The following is a 17,018-nucleotide window of genomic DNA, read 5'->3' as shown; positions in this document are numbered from 1 at the left end:
GCCTGGACTTGATGGTTTGACTTATAGGGAGAGGTTAGATCGACTGGGACTTTTTTCCCTGGAGAGTAGGAGGTTAAGGGGTGATCTTATACAAGTCTATAAAATAATGAGGGGCATAGATAAGGTAGATAGTCAAAATCTTTTCCCAAAGGTTGGGGAGTCTATAACGAGGGGACATAGATTTAAGGTGAGAGGGGAGAGATACAAAAGGGTCCAGAGGGGCAATTTTTTCACTCAAAGGGTGGTGAGTGTCTGGAACGAGCTGCCAGAGGCAGTCGTCGAGGCGGGTACAATTTTGTCTTTTAAAAAGCATTTGGACAGTTACATGGGTAAGATGGGTATAGAGGGATATGGGCCAAGTGCAGGCAATTGGGACTAGCTTAGTGGTATAAACTGGGCGACATGGACATGTTGGGCCGAAGGGCCTGTTTCCATGTTGTAAACTTCTATGATTCTATGATTCTATAAAGTCACAAATGACATCCTGTGTGACTGTGACCGTGGTAAACTATCCCTCCTCATCCTTCTCCACCTGTCTGCAGCCATTGACACATTGACCACACCGTCCTCCTCCAACACCTCTCCTCCGTCGTCCAGCTGGGTGGGACTGACCTCGCCTGCTTCCATTCCTATCTATCCAGTCATAGCCAGAGAATCTCCTGCAAAGGCTTCTCTTCCCGCTCCTGCACAGTTACCTCTGGAGTCCCCCGAGGATCAATCCTTGGCCCCCCTCCCATTTCTCATCTACAAGCTGCCCCTCGGCGACATCATCCGAAAACATAACATCAGGTTCCACATGTCACTGATGACACCCAGCTCTACCTCATCACCACCTCCCTCGACCCCTCCACTGCCTCTCATTTGTCACACTGCTTGTCTGACATCCAATACTGGATGAGCAAAAATTTCCTCCAACTAAATATTGGGAAGACCGAAGCCATTGTCTTCAGTCCCTGCCACAAACTCCGTTCCCTATCCACCAACTCCATCTCTTCCCCCTGGCCACTGTCTGAACCAGACCCTTCACAACCTTGACGTCGTATTTGACTCTGAGATGAGCTTCTGACCACATATCCGCTCCATCACCGAGACCGCCTACTTCCACCTCCGTAATATCGCCCGTCTCCGCCCCTGCCTCAGCTCATCTGCTGCTGAAACCCTTGTTCATGCTTTTATTACCTCCAGACTCAACTATTCCAATGGTCTCCTGGCCGGCCTCCCATCTTCCACCCTGCATAAACTTGAACATAAGAACATCAGAAATAGGAGCAGGAGTAGGCCATACGGCCCCTCGAGCCTGCTCTGCCATTCATTCAGATCATGGCTGATCTTCGACCTCAACTCCACTTTCCCGCCCGATCCCCATATCCCTTGATTCCCTTAGTGTCCAATAATCTATCGATCTCAGCCTTGAATATACTCAATGACTCAGCATCCACAGCCCTCTGGGGTAGAGAATTCCAAAGATTCACAACCCCCAGAGTGAAGAAATTCCTCCTCATCTCAGTTCTAAATGGCCAACCCTTATCCTGAGACAATGCCCTCTAGTTCTAGACTCTCCAACCAGGGGAAACAATCTCTCAGCATCGACCCTATCAAGCCCTCTCATAATCTTATATGTTTTAATGAGATCACCTCTCATTCTTCTAAACTCCAGAGAATATAGGCCCATCCTACAAAATCTCTCCTCATAGGACAACCCTTTCATCCCAGGAATCAATCTAGTGAATCTTCATTGCACCGCCTCTAAGACAAGTATATCCTTCCTTAGGTAAAGAGACAAAACTGTACGCAGTGCTCCAGGTGAGGTCTCACCAATACCCTGTACAATTGCAACAAGACTTCCTTACCCTTGTACTCCAACCCCCTTGCAATAAAGGCCAACATACTATTTGCCTTCCTAATTGCCTGCTGTACCTGCACATTAACTTTCTGTGTTTCTTGTACAAGGACACTCAAATCCCTCTGAACACCAACATTTAATAGTTTCTCACCATTTAAAAAATATTCTGTTTTTCAATTCTTCCTACCAAAGTGAATAACCTCACATTCCCCACATTCCACTCCATCTGCCACCTTCTTGCCCACTCACTTAACCTGTCTATATCCCTTTGCAGACTCTTTGTGTCCTCCTCACAGCTTACTTTCCCACCTAGCTTTGTATCGTCAGCAAGCTTGGATACATTACACTCGGTCCCTTCATCTAAGTCATTAATATAGATTGTAAATAGCTGAGGCCCAAGCACTGATCCTTGCGGCACCCCACTAGTTACAGCCTGACAACCTGAGAATGACCCTTTATCCCTACTCTCTGTTTTTCTGTCCGTTAACCAATCCTCAATCCGTGCTAATATATTACCCCAACCTCATGAGCCCTTACCTTGTGTAACAACCTTTCATGTGGCACCTTATCGAATGCCTTTTGAAAATCCAAATATACTACATCCACTGGTTCCCCTTTATCTACCCTGCTAGTTACAACCTCAAAAACTCTAATAGATTTGTACACACAATTTCCCTTTCATAAAAGCATGTTGACTCTGCCTAATCATATTATGGTTTTCTAAGTGCCCTGTTACCAGGTCCTTAATAATGGATTCCAGCATTTTCCCGACGACAAAAGAAATTAAGGATAGAATTAGATCCAAAGAGGAGTCATATAAAGTTGCCAGAAGAAGTAGCAAGCCTGAGGATTGGAAGCAGTTTAGAATTCAGCAAAAAGGGACCAAGAGATTGATTAATCTGCATCCCAGAGTACTAAAAGAGGTAGCCATGGAGATAGTGGATGCATTAGTGTCATCTTCCAAAATTCTATAGATTATGGAACAGTTCCTGCAGATTGGAGGGTGGCAAATGTAACCCCACTATTTAAAAAAGGAGGGAGAGAGAAAACAGGGAACTGCAGACCGGTTAGCCTAACATCAGTAGTAGGGAAAATGCTAGAGTTTATTATAAAGGATGTGATAACAGGACACTTAGAAAATATCAATGGGATTAGACAAAGTCAACATGGATTTATGAAAGGGAAATCGTGTTTGACAAACCTACTGGAGTTTTTTTGAGGATGTAACTGGTAGAATAGATAAGGGAGAACCAGAGGATGTGGTTTATTTGGATTTTCAGAAGGCCTTTGATAAAGTCCCACATAAGAGGTTTGTGTGCAAAATTAAAGCATGTGGGATTGGTGGCAATATACTGGCATGGATTGAAATAACAGACAGGAAACAGTAGGAATAAATGAGTCTTTTTCGGGGTGGCAGGCAGTGACTAGTGGGGTACCGCAGGGATCAGTGCTTGGGCCCCAGCTATTCACAATATATATCAATGATTTGGATGAAGGAACCAAATGTAATATTTCCAAGTTTGCTGACGACACAAAACTAGGTGGGATCGTGAGTTGTGAGGAGGATGCAAAGAGGCTTCAAGGCGATTTAGACAAGTTGAGTGAGTGGGCAAATACATGGTAGATGCAGTATAACGTGGATAAATGTGAAGTTATCCACTTCGGAAGGAAAAACAGAAAGGCAGAGTATTATTTAAATGGTGATAGATTGGAAAATCTAGGGGTACCGTAGCATAGTGGTTATGTTACTGGACTAGTAATCCAGAGGCCTGGACAAATAATCCGGAGTCATGAGTTCAAATCCCGCCACGTGCAGCTGGGGAATTTAAATTCAATTAATTAAATAAAATCTAGAATTAAAATACGAGTATCAGTAATGGTGGCTATGAAACTACCCGATTGTCGTAAAAACGCATCTGGTTCACTGATGTCCTTTAGGGAATGAAACCTGCCGTCCTTACCCGGTCTGGCCGATATGTGACTCCAGACCCACAGCAATGTGGTTGATTCTTAATTGCCCTCTGAAATGGCCTAGCAAGCCACTCAGTTGTAAAATCTCGCTAAAAAAAGTCACAATAAAAATAAAACCGGACGGACCACCTGGCATCGGACACGACAAAGGCCTCCTCACTAACATCTGGGGACTTGTGCCAAAATTGGGAGAGCTGTCCCACAGACTAGTCAAGCAACAGCCTGACATCGCCACACTCACAGAATCATACCTTTCAGCCAACGTCCCAGACTCTTCCATCACCATCCCTGGGTATGTCCTGTCCCACTGGCAGGACAGACCTACCAGAGGTGGTGGTACAGTGATATACAGTCAGGAGGAGTGGCCCTGGGAGTCCTCAACATTGACTCTGGACCCCATGAAATGTCAAACATGGGGAAGGAAACCTCCTGCTGATTACCACCTACCGCCCTCCCTCAGCTGATGAATCAGTCCTCCTCCATGTTGAGCACCACTTGGAGGAAGCACTGAGGGTAGCAAGGGCACAGAATGTACTCTGGGTGGGGGACTTCAATGTCCATCACCAAGAGTGGCTCGGTAGCACCACTACTGACCGAGCTGGCCGAGTCCTGAAGGACAAAGCTGCTGGACTGGGCCTGCGGCAGGTGGTGAGCGAACCAACAGGAGGGAAAAACTTACTTGACCTCGTCCTCACCAATGTACCTGTCGCAGATGCATCTGTCCATGACAGTATTGGTAGGAGTGACCACCGCACAGTCCTTGTGGAGATGAAACCCCATCTTAGCACTGAGGACACCATCCAACGTGTTGTGTGGCACTACCACCGTGCTAAATGGGATAGATTCAGAACAGATCTAGCAGCTCAAAACTGGGCATCCATGAGGCGCTGTGGGCCATCAGCAGCAGCAGAATTGTATTCCAGCACAATCTGTAACCTCATGGCCCGGCATATTCCTCACTCTACCATTACCAACAATCCAGGGGATCAACCCTGGTTCAATAAGCAGCGTAGAAGAGCATGCCAGGAGCAGCACCAGGCGTACCTAAAAATGAGGTGCCAACCTGGTGAAACTACAACTCAGGACTACATGCATGCTAAACAGCGGAAGCAACATGCTATGGACAGAGCTAAGCAATTCCACAACCAACGGATCAGATCAAAGCTCTGCAGTCCTGCCACATCCAGTCGTGAATGGTGGTGGACAATTAAACAACTAACGGGAGGAGGAGGCTCTGTAAACATCCCCATCCTCAACGATGGCGGAATCCAGCACGTGAGTGCAAAAGACAAGGCTGAAGCGTTTGCAGCCATCTTCAGCCATAAGTGCCGAGTGGATGATCCATCTCAGCCTCCTCCCGATATCCCCACCATCACAGAAGCCAGTCTTCAGCCAATTCGATTCACTCCACGTGATATCAAGAAACGGCTGAGTGCACTGGATACAGCAAAGGCTATGGGCCCCGACCACATCCCGGCTGTAGTGCTGAAGACTTGTGCTCCAGAACTAGCCGCGCCTCTGGCCAAGCTGTTCCAGTACAGCTACAGCACTGGCATCCACCCGACAATGCGGAAAATTGCCCAGGTATGTCCTGTCCACAAAAAGCAGGACAAATCCAATCCGGCCAATTACCGCCCCATCAGTCTACTCTCAATCATCAGCAAAGTGATGGAAGGTGTCGTCGACAGTGCTATCAAGCGGCACTTACTCACCAATAACCTGCTCACCGATGCTCAGTTTGGGTTCCGCCAGGACCACTCGGCTCCAGGCCTCATTACAGCCTTGGTCCAAACATGGACAAAAGAGCTGAATTCCAGAGGTGAGTTGAGAGTGACTGCCCTTGACATCAAGGCAGCATTTGACCGAGTGTGGCACCAAGGAGCCCTAGTAAAATTGAAGTCAATGGGAATCAGGAGGAAAACTCTCCAGTGGCTGGAGTCATACCTAGCACAAAGGAAGATGGTAGTGGTTGTTGGTGGCCAATCATCTCAGCCCCAGGACATTGCTGCAGGAGTTTCTCAAGGCAGTGTCCTCGGCCCAACCATCTTCATCTGCTTCATCAATGATCTTCCCTCTATCATAAGGTCAGAAATGGGGATGTTCGCTGATGATTGCACAGTGTTCAGTTCCATTCGCAACCCCTCAGATAATGAAGCAGTCCGAGCCCGCATGCAGTAAGACCTGTATAACATCCAGGCTTGTGCTGATAAGTGGCAAGTAACATTCGCGCCAGACAAGTGCCAGGCAATGACCATCTCCAACAAGAGAGAGTCTAACTACCTCCCCTTGACATTCAACGGCATTACCATCACCAAATCCCTCACCATCAACATCCTGGGGGTCACCATTGACCAGAAACTTAACTGGACCAGCCATATAAATACTGTGGCTACAAGAGCAGGTCAGAGGCTGGGTATTCTGCGGCGAGTGACTCACCTTCTGACTCCCCAAAGCCTTTCCACCATCTACAAGGCACAAGTCAGGAGTGTGATGGAATACTCTCCACTTGCCTGTATGAGTGCTGCTCCAACAACACTCAAGAAGCTCGACACCATCCAGGACAAAGCAGCCCACTTGATTGGCACCCCATCCACCACCTTAAACATTCACTCCCTTCACCACCGGCGCACAGTGTCTGCAGTGTGTACCATCCACAGGATGCACTGCAGCAACTCGCCAAGGCTTCTTCGACTGCACCTCTACCACCTCGAAGGACAAGGGTAGCAGGCACAATGGAACAACACCACCTGCACGTTCCCCTCCAAGTCACACGCCATCCCGACTTGGAAATATATCACCGTTCCTTCATCGTCGCTGGGTCAAAACCATGGAACTCCCTTCCTAACAGCACTGTGGGAGAACCGTCACCACACAGACTGCAGTGGTTCAAGAAAGCGGCTCACCACCACCTTCTCGAGGGCAATTAGGGATGGGCAATAAATGCTGGCCTCGCCAGCGACACCCACATCCCATGAACAAATAAAAAAAAATGTTGCTGTACAAAGGGACCTGGGTGTCCTTGTACACCAGTCACTGAAAGCAAACATGCAGGTGCAGCAAGCAGTTGGGAAGGCAAATGGTATGTTGGCCTTCATTGCAAGAGGATTTGAGTACAGGAGCAAGGATGTCTTACTGCAGTTATACAGGGCCTTGGTGAGACCACACCTGAAGTATTGTGTGCAGTTTTGGTCTCCTTATCTAAGAAAGGATATACTAACCATAGAGGGAGTGCAACGAAGGTTGACCAGACTGATTCCTGGGATGGCAGGACTGTCGTATGAGGAGAGATTGGGTCGACTCGGCCTATATTCACTCGAATTTAGGAGAATGAGAAGGGATCTCATTGAAACGTAAAATTTCTGACAGGGCTCGACAGACTGGATGTTTCCCCTGGCTGGGGTGTCCAGAACAAGGGCTCACAGTCTCAGGATATGGAGTAGGACATTTGGAACTGAGATAGAGGATCAGCCATGATCACATTGAATGGCGGAGCAGGCTCGAAGGGCCGAATGGCCTACTCCTGCTCCTATTTTCTATGTTTCTATGTCTGATGTTAGGCTAACTGGCCTGTAATTCCCTGTTTTCTCTCTCTCTCCTTTCTTGAATAGCGGTATTACATTTGTTACCTTCCAATCCACGAGGACCGTTCTAGAATCTAGGGAATTCTGGAAGATCACAACCAATGCATCCACTGTCTCTGCAGCCACCTCTTTTAGAACCTTCGGATGTGGGCCATCAGGTCCAGGGGATTTGTCGGCTTTTAGTCCCATTAGTTTCTCCAGTAATTTTCTTTACTAATCTTAATTACTTTAAGTGCCTCACTCTCATTTACCCCTTTGTTCCCCACTATTTCTGGTATTTTTTTGTGTCTTCTACTGTGAAGACAGATACAAAATATTTGTTTTTAACGTCTCTGCTATTTCCTGATTCCCCATTATAATTTCTCCTGTCTCTGCCTCTAAGGGACCCACATTTACTTTCGCTAATCTCTTCCTTTTTTTTATTTGTAGAAGCTCTTACAATCTGTTTTTATATTTCTTGCTAGTTTGCTCTCATTCTATTTTCTCTCTTTTAATCAATTTTTTGGTCGTCCTTTGCCGGTTTCTAAAACCCTCCCAATCCTCAGGCTTACTATTATTCTTCACAACATTATAGGCCTCTTCGTTTCATCTAATACTGGTTAGCCACGGTTGGATCACTTTTCCCGTGGAATTTTTATCCCTCAAGGGAACTTTTATTCGTTGAGAATTATGAATTATTTGTTTAAATGTTTGCCATTGCTTATCCACCATCATATCTTTTAATATATTTAGTTCCCAACCTTGGTCACCCTGCAACCAAGTATCAGTAATGTTTACTAGATCAAACCCATTTATCTCTATTTGTGCCATTAATTCAATTGTCTTGTTACGAATGCTTCGTGCATTCAGAAAAAGTGCCCTTAATTTTAACATTTTACTATTTTTCCTTGATTTGACCTTATTCACTGTTGCACTATTACCGTTAAACTCTCTGTCCTTTCCTGTCACACTCTGCTTACCTTTACCCAAATCGCTACTCTGCTCTACAGCCTTGACTTTTCTTTTTAGACCTATAAACGTACCCTTTCCTGAACCCTCCCCTCTTATTAGTTTAAAGCCCTATCTACCGCCCTAGTTATTCGATTCGTCAGGACACTGGTCCCAGCCCGATTTAAGTGGAGCCCATCCCAACGGAACAGCTCCCTCTTTCCCCAGAACTGATGCCAGTGCCCCATGAATTGAAAGCCCTGCTTCCCACACCACTCTTTCAGCCACACATTTAACCATCTAATCCTGTTTGTCCCTATGCCAATTTGCACGTGGCTCAGGTAGTAATCCAGAGATTATTACCTTTGAAATTCTGCTTTTTAATTTAGACCCGAACTCCTCAAACTCTCTCAGCAGAACCTCATTCCTAGTTCTACCCATGTCATTGGTTCCTACATGGACCACGACAACTGGATCCTCCCCCTCATGCTCCAAGTTCTTCTCCAGCCACAAGGAGATGTCCTTAACCCTGGCACCAGGCAGGCAACACAGCTTTCGGGACTCCCAGTCACGGCTGCAGAGAACAGTATCTATCCCCCTGACTATACTATCCACCAACACTGACACATTCCTTTTCGCTCCCCCCACGGTACCGTGGTCAGTTTGCCCATCCTTCCTGCAATCTTTGTTCTTATCCACGCAGGTAGCAAGTACCTCGTACCTGTTGGACAAGGGCAAAGGCTGAGGCTCCTCCACCACTGCATCCGGGGTCCCCTTACCTGCCTGACTCTCAGTCACAACCTCCTGTCCCTCACCACTAACCAAATCTAAACCACTACCTAACCTAAGGGGTGTGACTGCCTCCTGTCTCAAAGTGTTCAGGTAACTCTCCCCCTCCCTGATGCATCGCAATGTCTGCAGCTCGGGCTCAAAAACTCTGAGCCGAAGTTCCTCAGGTTGCAGACACTTATTGCCTGGGATCTCGCTGCTCTCCACAAACTCCCACATGCTGCTGTAACGGCACCACCTGAACTGCCATCTGGATCTAACCTTGTTTTATTTATTCAATTAGTTAACATTTTCATTCACTCGATATTTTTAGTTTTATTAACGAGTTTAAGTTGATTTATTAAAGTAATAGTTAGAGTTTCCCAGCTCTTAGCTCAGAGAGTAAATAAAAACGCTCATCCTCAGCAACCAATCACCTACCTGCTGTCCTGTGATGTCACTCCTTGATTATTTCTCCGCTGCTCCTTTTAAGCTCATCCAAAACACTGCTGACCCCCGACCCCTAACCCCAACCCGACCCCTAACCCCAACCCCAATGCAGCTGCCCCCCGACCCCCAACCCGAACCCGAACCCTAACCCTAACCCTAACCCTAACCCTAACCCTAATGCAGCTGCCCCCCGACCTCTAACCCCAACCCGAACCCTAACCCTAACCCTAATGCAGCTGCCCCCGACCCCTAACCCTAACCCTAACCCTAACCCTAATGCAGCTGCCCCCCGACCTCTAACCCGAACCCTCACCCTAACCCGAATGCAGCTGCCCCCCGACCTCTAACCCGAACCCGAACCCTTACCCTAACTCACACCAGGTCCCGTTCACCCATCACCCCCTGAACCCTAACTCACACCAGGTCCCGTTCACCCATCACCCCCCTGAACCCTAACTCACACCAGGTCCCGTTCACCCATCGCCCCCCTGAACCCTAACTCACACCAGGTCCCGTTCACCCATCACCCCCCGAACCCTAACTCACACCAGGTCCCGTTCACCCAGCACCCCCCGAACCCTAACTCACACCAGGTCCCGTTCACCCATCACCCCCCGAACCCTAACTCACACCAGGTCCCGTTCACCCAGCACCCCCCGAACCCTAACTCACACCAGGTCCCGTTCACCCATCGCCCCATTTGCTCGCTGACCTACATTGGCTCCTCGTCTGGGAACATCTTGATTTTAAAATTCTCATCCTTGTTTTCAAATCCCTCCATGGTCTCACCCCCTCCCTATCTCTGTAACCTCCTCCAGTCCTACAACCCTCCAAGATCTCTGCGCTCCTCCAATTCTGGCCTCTTGGCATCCCTGATTTTAATCACTCCACCATTGACGGCCGTGCCTTCATCTGCCTAGGCCCTAAGCTCTGGAATTCCCTCCTCTAAACCTCTCCTCCTCTCTACCTCTCTCCTCCTTTAAGACGCTCCCTAAAACCTACCTCTTGACCAAACTTTTGGTCACCTGTCCTAATATCTCCTTATGTGGCTCGGTGTTAACATTTTGTTTGATGAACGAAGCGCCTTGGGACGATTTACCACATTAAAGGTGGTATATAAATGCAAATCGCTGTTGTTGTTTGATCCCAGTTCCTGTCCGTACCCAGGTTTGACCCAGAGAGAGGGAGACACGGACAAGCGTAAACACACGCACAGTCGCAGAGACACACGCACACGCACAGTCACAGAGACGCACACACATGCACATGCATAGTCACAGAGACACACGCACATGCACAGTCACAGAGAGACACACACGCACATGCACAGTCACAGAGACACGCACACACGCACATGCATAGCCACAGAGACACACGCACATGCACAGTCACAGAGAGACACACACGCATATGCACAGTCACAGAGAGATGCACATTCACAGAGACGCACACGCACGCACATGCATAGTCACAGAGACACACGCACATGCACAGTCACAGAGCGACACACATGCACATGCACAGTCACAGAGACACACACGCACACGCACAGTCACAGAGAGACACACGCACATGCACAGTCACAGAGACGCACACACACGCACATGCATAGTCACAGAGACGCACAGTCACAGAGACACACGCACATGCACAGTCACAGAGCGACACACATGCACATGCACAGTCACAGAGACACACACGCACACGCACAGTCACAGAGAGACACACGCACATGCACAGTCACAGAGACGCACACACACGCACATGCATAGTCACAGAGACGCACACACACATGCACAGTCACAGAGAGACGCACATGCACAGTCACAGAGAGATGCACATGCACAGTCACAGACAAGCACACGCACACGCACAGTCACAGAAACGCACATGCACAGTCACAGACACGCGCACACACACACACACACATGCACAGTCACAGAGACACATACACGCATATGCACAGTCACAGAGACACACACAAGCACATGCACAGTCATGGAGACACACAGTCACAGAGACACGCACAGTCCCAGAGACATGCACACACACAGTCACAGACAAGCACAGTCACAGACACGCGCACACACACACACACACACACACACACACAGAGTCACAGAGACGCACACACACAAGCACAAGCATTCACAGAGACACAGGCGCACACAGTCACAGAGACACACACACACGCACAGTCACAGACACAAACATGCACACGCACAGTCACACACTCACAGTCACAGAGACACACACGCACATGCACAGTCAGAGACACACGCACAGTCACAGAGATACACATACACGCACAGTCACAGAGACACACACGCACATGCACAGTCACAGAGATACACGTGCACATACACACACACATGCTCATGCACAGACACAGGGACACGCACAGACACAGAGGCACACACACATGCTCATGCACAGACACAGAGACACGCACAGACACAGAGGCACACATGCATTCACAGAGACACACCCACAGTCACACAGAGACATGCACAGTTACAGAGACACGCACAGTCACAGAGAGATACGCACAGTCACAGAGAGACACACACGCACAGTCACAGAGAAACCAGACACACACACAACCCCATCCAGTCCCATTCCTGAGGGAAGGAGTAAGTATAAAAACAGTGTATTTTTGGCCCAGAACAGCATGATTTTTGTCTGCAGGATGTGGCCAATACAGGAAAATCATCCTGGATGTGTTTCCCCTCCGCCCCCACACTATGTAGAGCTTAGTTTTTCCCCCTCCCCCCACCACACACACTCGGCCTGTCCTGAACTGCCTTTTTTAAAACGTTGACTTGTGAGTGAGTTGTCCAGCCTGAATTGTGATGCCCTCCCTAGTAGCAGTGCCGATATCTGACCTGTCCCATTGCCTCTTTTTTAGCATGTTGTACAGTGCGTGTTCGTGGCGATCAAGACCATTGGGAACATCGTGATTGTCACCACCCTCCTACAGTTCATGTTCGCCTGTATTGGTGTCCAGCTCTTCAAGGTAAGTGGCTAGCTGGAGAACTCGGTCAGACTGACAGTGAGCAGGCCAGGAATGGGCAGTGGAGCAAAAAATACAACCTCCCCTCCCGCTCCATGGGCGCAGAATAAAGGGGGAGATGTCACGGGTCCTGTGCTGGGCTGGAGCAGATGAACCCAGGAGAGCGAGAACAGGAAAGTGGGACAGGAGCCAAGTGCAAGCTCAGGAGCCTGTCTGATTTTCTGCTTCTGATCAGACCGGGCTTTAGGGGTCTTCCCTCTCCTGCCTGATTTTCCTGTATTGGCTGCATCCAGGCAATCAAATCCACCTAGGGCAGGGTTGGGAAATCAGCTCCAAGGATCATCGCTCAGCAATGAGGGCTGAGGAATTATTACTGAATCATTGGGCGGAGCAACTATTACTGGGATGTAGGGTGAGCAATTATTACTGGGCTGCAGAACTGAGTAATTATTCCTGCTCAGTTGGGTTGAGTGATTATTACTGGAACATGTAGCCAAGGAGTTATTACTGAGTCATCTGGCTGAGAAATTATTACTGGGACATCTGGCTGAGAAATTATCACTAGGACATCTGGCTGAGAAATTATTACTGGGACATCTGGCTGAGAAATTATCACTGGGACATCTGGCTCATAAATTATCACTGGGACATCTGGCTGAGAAATTATTACTGGGACATCTGGTTGAGAAATTATTACTGGGACATCTGGCTGAGGAATTATTACTGGGCAATACAGCTGAGAAATTATTACTGGGCCATAATATCATAGTATCTTGGTAGGTACAGCACAGGAGGAGGCCATGCAACCCATTGTGCCTGTGCTGGCTCCTTTAAAGAACTATCCAATTAGTCCCATTAGCTCTTTCCCCATAGCCCTGTACATTTTTTCCCTTCAAGTATTTATCCAATTCCAACCATCTGGCTGAGGAATTATTACTGGGACCTGTGGTTGAAGAATTATTACTGGGACCAGTGGTTGAAGAATAATTACTGGGTCTTGTGGTTGAAGAATTATTACTGGGACCTGTGGTTGAAGAATTATTGCTGGGTCTTGTGGTTGAAGAATTATTGCTGGGTCTTGTGGTTGAAGAATTATTGCTGGGTCTTGTTGAATCATTGCTGGGACCTGTGGTTGAAGAATTATTACTGGGACCAGTGGTTGAAGAATTATTACTGGGATCTGTGACTGAGGAATTATTACTGGGATCTGTGACTGAGGAATTATTGCTGGGACTTGTGGCTGAGGAATTATTACTGGGAGGGAGGCTGAGGAATTGTTACTAGGATATGGGTTTAGAATGTCAAACTGGAGTACTGCTGGTGTTGCTAGTGTCCTGTGCTGTATAGAGAGGGGTTCTACAACTGAGGGATGTCCTCGAGTACTGACACCTGCTGTAAAATCTCTCTGTGTTGTTGCTCGTCTCTCTGGTACTAATTTATCATCTTCTTCAATTCAGGGAAAGTTTTACAGCTGCACTGACCCCTCCAAAATGACAGAGGAGGACTGCAAGTAAGTGTGAGTGGGTCATGAGTTGGCTCTGCTGATGCAGTGAATGGTACAGCTGGGGACTGGGTGCTGGAGAAGACACTGAGGTCATCAGGAGACTAAGAGCCAAGGCCTGAGGTTAAGGGCAGAAGCTGGGCTTGAAGTTCTAGGAATCAGTTATCATAGAATGATACTGCACAGAAGGAGGCCATTCTGCCCATCGTGCCTGTGTCGGCTCTTCAAAAGAGCTATACAGTTAGTCCCACTCTTTCCCCAGAGCCCTGCAGATTTTTCCTCTTCAAGTTTTTATCCAATTCCCTTTTGAAAGTTATTATTGAATCTGCTTCCACCACCCTTTCAGGCAGTGAATTCCAGATCATAACAACTCGCTGTGGAAAAACATTTCTCCTCATCTCACCTCTGGTTCTTTTGCCGATTATCTTAAATCTGTGTCCTCTGGTTACCGACCCTCCTGCCACTGGAAACAGTTTCTCCTTATTTACTCAATCAAAACTGTTCGTGATTTTGAACACCTCATTCAAATCTCCTCTTAACCTTCTCTGTTCCAAGGAGAACAACCCCAGCTTCTCCAGTCTATCCACGTAACTGAAGTCCCTCATCCCTGGAATCATTCCAGTAAATCTTCTCTGCACCATCTGTAAGGCCTTGACATCTTTACTTAAGTGTGGGGCCCAGAATTGGACACACTACTCCAGCTGAGGCCGAACCAGTGAATTATAAAGGTTAAGTGTAACTTCCTTGCTTTTGTACACTGTGCGGGGAACTTTAATCCTTGAGAACAGGTGGGAAGTAAAAATTGCAGAAATTTGAAGAACGACCACAACCAGGGCCCAAGGTGCCGAGTTGCGGGTTTAACGGAGGGGCATTTGGCTGCGTGTGAGTAACCTGAATGTGAGGCGGGTCGATCGTTAGGAATGGTGGATTGGTAATTATCGCAGTCGTTCAATTGATAGAGGTTAATGAGGCGATTTTGAATTGAATTGAACAGGCACTTGAATTTAACGTGTCCAGCACAGGTTTCCCGGGGCTCAGGAAACTCGCCAGAGAAAAGGAGGCGAGATTGAGCTGCAGTTCATGAGGGTCTTTAACGTTGTGATTGCTCGATGTGGATAAAAGCTCAGTGCTTACAGCTGGTGTCTCAGTTCCCTCTGGAAAATGTTTGGCAGAGAGTTCTTGTGTTCATACAGCTTTTTCAGAACTTTGGAGCCTTTCAAACGGACAAGATCAAGATTGGTTGGGGGGGGGATGCAATGGGTGTATTCAATAGGAATCAGAGGTGGAAGACAGTCACCATCCATTGCAGCCATCTCATGCAGTGTTGGGATCTGCAGGAGCACAGGACAGAGGGGCAGAACACAGATCTGGAAAACAGCAGAGGGGGGACCAACGGAGGGGCTGATGTCGCAGGGGGTACTGCCCACATGAGAGGGTCTACAGACAGAGGCTGAGCTTCCTGGACCTCTCTGAGGAGCAGTGCCTGCGCAGGCTGAGATTGAATCGGCAGGTGGTCGCTGATATCTGCAGGATCCTTCAGGAAGAGCTGCACCCAGCTGGGCTCATTGGCCACGCATTACCCGTCGCAGTTAAAATCACCACTGCCCTCAATTTCTTTGCCTCTGGGCACCACCACTGAAATCTCCAGGGTGTGTCAGTCGTCTGCACTAAGTGTACAAGGCAGGTGACGGATGGGTTGTTTGTCAGGGCATCCGATTATGCCAACTTCACCCGCCACAACATATGTCAGAATGAGTGGGCAGTGGGTTCGCCTCTCTGGCTGGCTTCCCACGTGTGCAGGGCACAATCGATTCCACACACTTGGCAATCTGAGGACCCCCGCATGAGGAAGGAGTCTTCATAAACCGAGAGGGCTATCACTCCATCAATGTCCAGCTGGTGTGTGACCACAGGAAGAGATTTCTACAGGCCTGCACCAGATTCCCTGGCAGCTGTTATGATGTGTTCATTCTGTGCCAGTCCAACATTCCCGACCTCTTGCAAACAGGAAAACAGGAGACAGACTTAAGGACTGGCTCATCGGAGACAAGGGATAGCCCCTGCAAACATAGCTCATGACACCTGTGGGGAACCCCACCAACGAGGCACAAGAGCGATACAACCAGAGCCACATGATCACCAGGTGTGTCACTGGACAAGCCATCGGCATGTTGAAGATGCACTTCAGATGCTTGGATAGGTCTGGAGGCGCCCTTCAGTACTCGCCAGCGAGGGTCTCCACAATCGTCATGGTGTGCTCTGTCCATTGCGCAGCAGAGAGGGTTACAGGCGGAGGAGGACAAAAGCACTTGTCAATCATCCTCTGTTGGCGATAACATTGAAGAAGAGGAGGAGGATGAGGAGAATGAGGAACATGAAGATGGGGCACCCATCGCCAGACCAGTCATGCACATTACTGCCCTCTCCTCTCACAGGTTCTCATAATAAAAGTGTCAAAATAAAGACATTGAGGTACTCAGACCGGCTCCTCCCACTCTCCCCTTTCCACAAAACAGACCTTCAACCACGCAACACCCATTGCACATCCGCCCAATGTGTCCCTCATGTATTGGCATTCATCATGAAGCAAACGATAGGCGATTTCACACTCGGGACACAGTAATGGGCAAGACATGGAAGTGGTGCTAATTAATCCATTCAATGTGCCAATAAAAAAAAAGGAATTTAACATAACATTTCTTCAAACACCCTTGTGCACACCATTGGTGAACTACAGTTTCTTGAACTTATGCTTCCGACCGCTTCTAACAGGTGCATCCCCTGTGGCTTCAGCAGAGGTAGAGGCAGGTTGCTCAGGTCCCTGCCCTGACTGCTGATATGCTTTTGCCCTACGACCTCTGGGTTTTGGAGCCCTTGAGGGCCCCGCCAAAGACTGCTCCACCTGTGCAGGGACAGACTCGGCCACCTGGAGAGGAGGTAGCATTGCGGGTACTGGTTGAGAGG

The 17,018-nt window shown here is 48.3% G+C and overlaps 1 protein-coding gene across 1 annotated transcript in view; it reads left to right on the top strand.

Annotated features, from left to right (window-relative positions):
• Positions 1-14,140, top strand: part of LOC137311116 (voltage-dependent L-type calcium channel subunit alpha-1S-like) — a 183,881-nt gene extending 169,741 nt beyond the window's left edge. The window contains exons 22-23 of the mRNA XM_067978483.1: positions 12,449-12,556; positions 14,011-14,140. Of these exons, the coding sequence (XP_067834584.1) occupies positions 12,449-12,556; positions 14,011-14,067 (165 nt within the window). The 3' untranslated portion in view covers positions 14,068-14,140. The remainder of the gene's footprint in view (positions 1-12,448; positions 12,557-14,010) is intronic.
• The last annotated feature ends 2,878 nt before the right edge of the window (positions 14,141-17,018 follow it).

This window comes from Heptranchias perlo, unplaced genomic scaffold (genome assembly GCF_035084215.1).
Source record: "Heptranchias perlo isolate sHepPer1 unplaced genomic scaffold, sHepPer1.hap1 HAP1_SCAFFOLD_297, whole genome shotgun sequence".
In the NCBI taxonomy this organism is placed as follows: domain Eukaryota; kingdom Metazoa; phylum Chordata; class Chondrichthyes; order Hexanchiformes; family Hexanchidae; genus Heptranchias; species Heptranchias perlo.
Note: the sequence above shows the minus strand (reverse complement) of the source record. Positions and strands in the feature narration are given on the sequence as shown.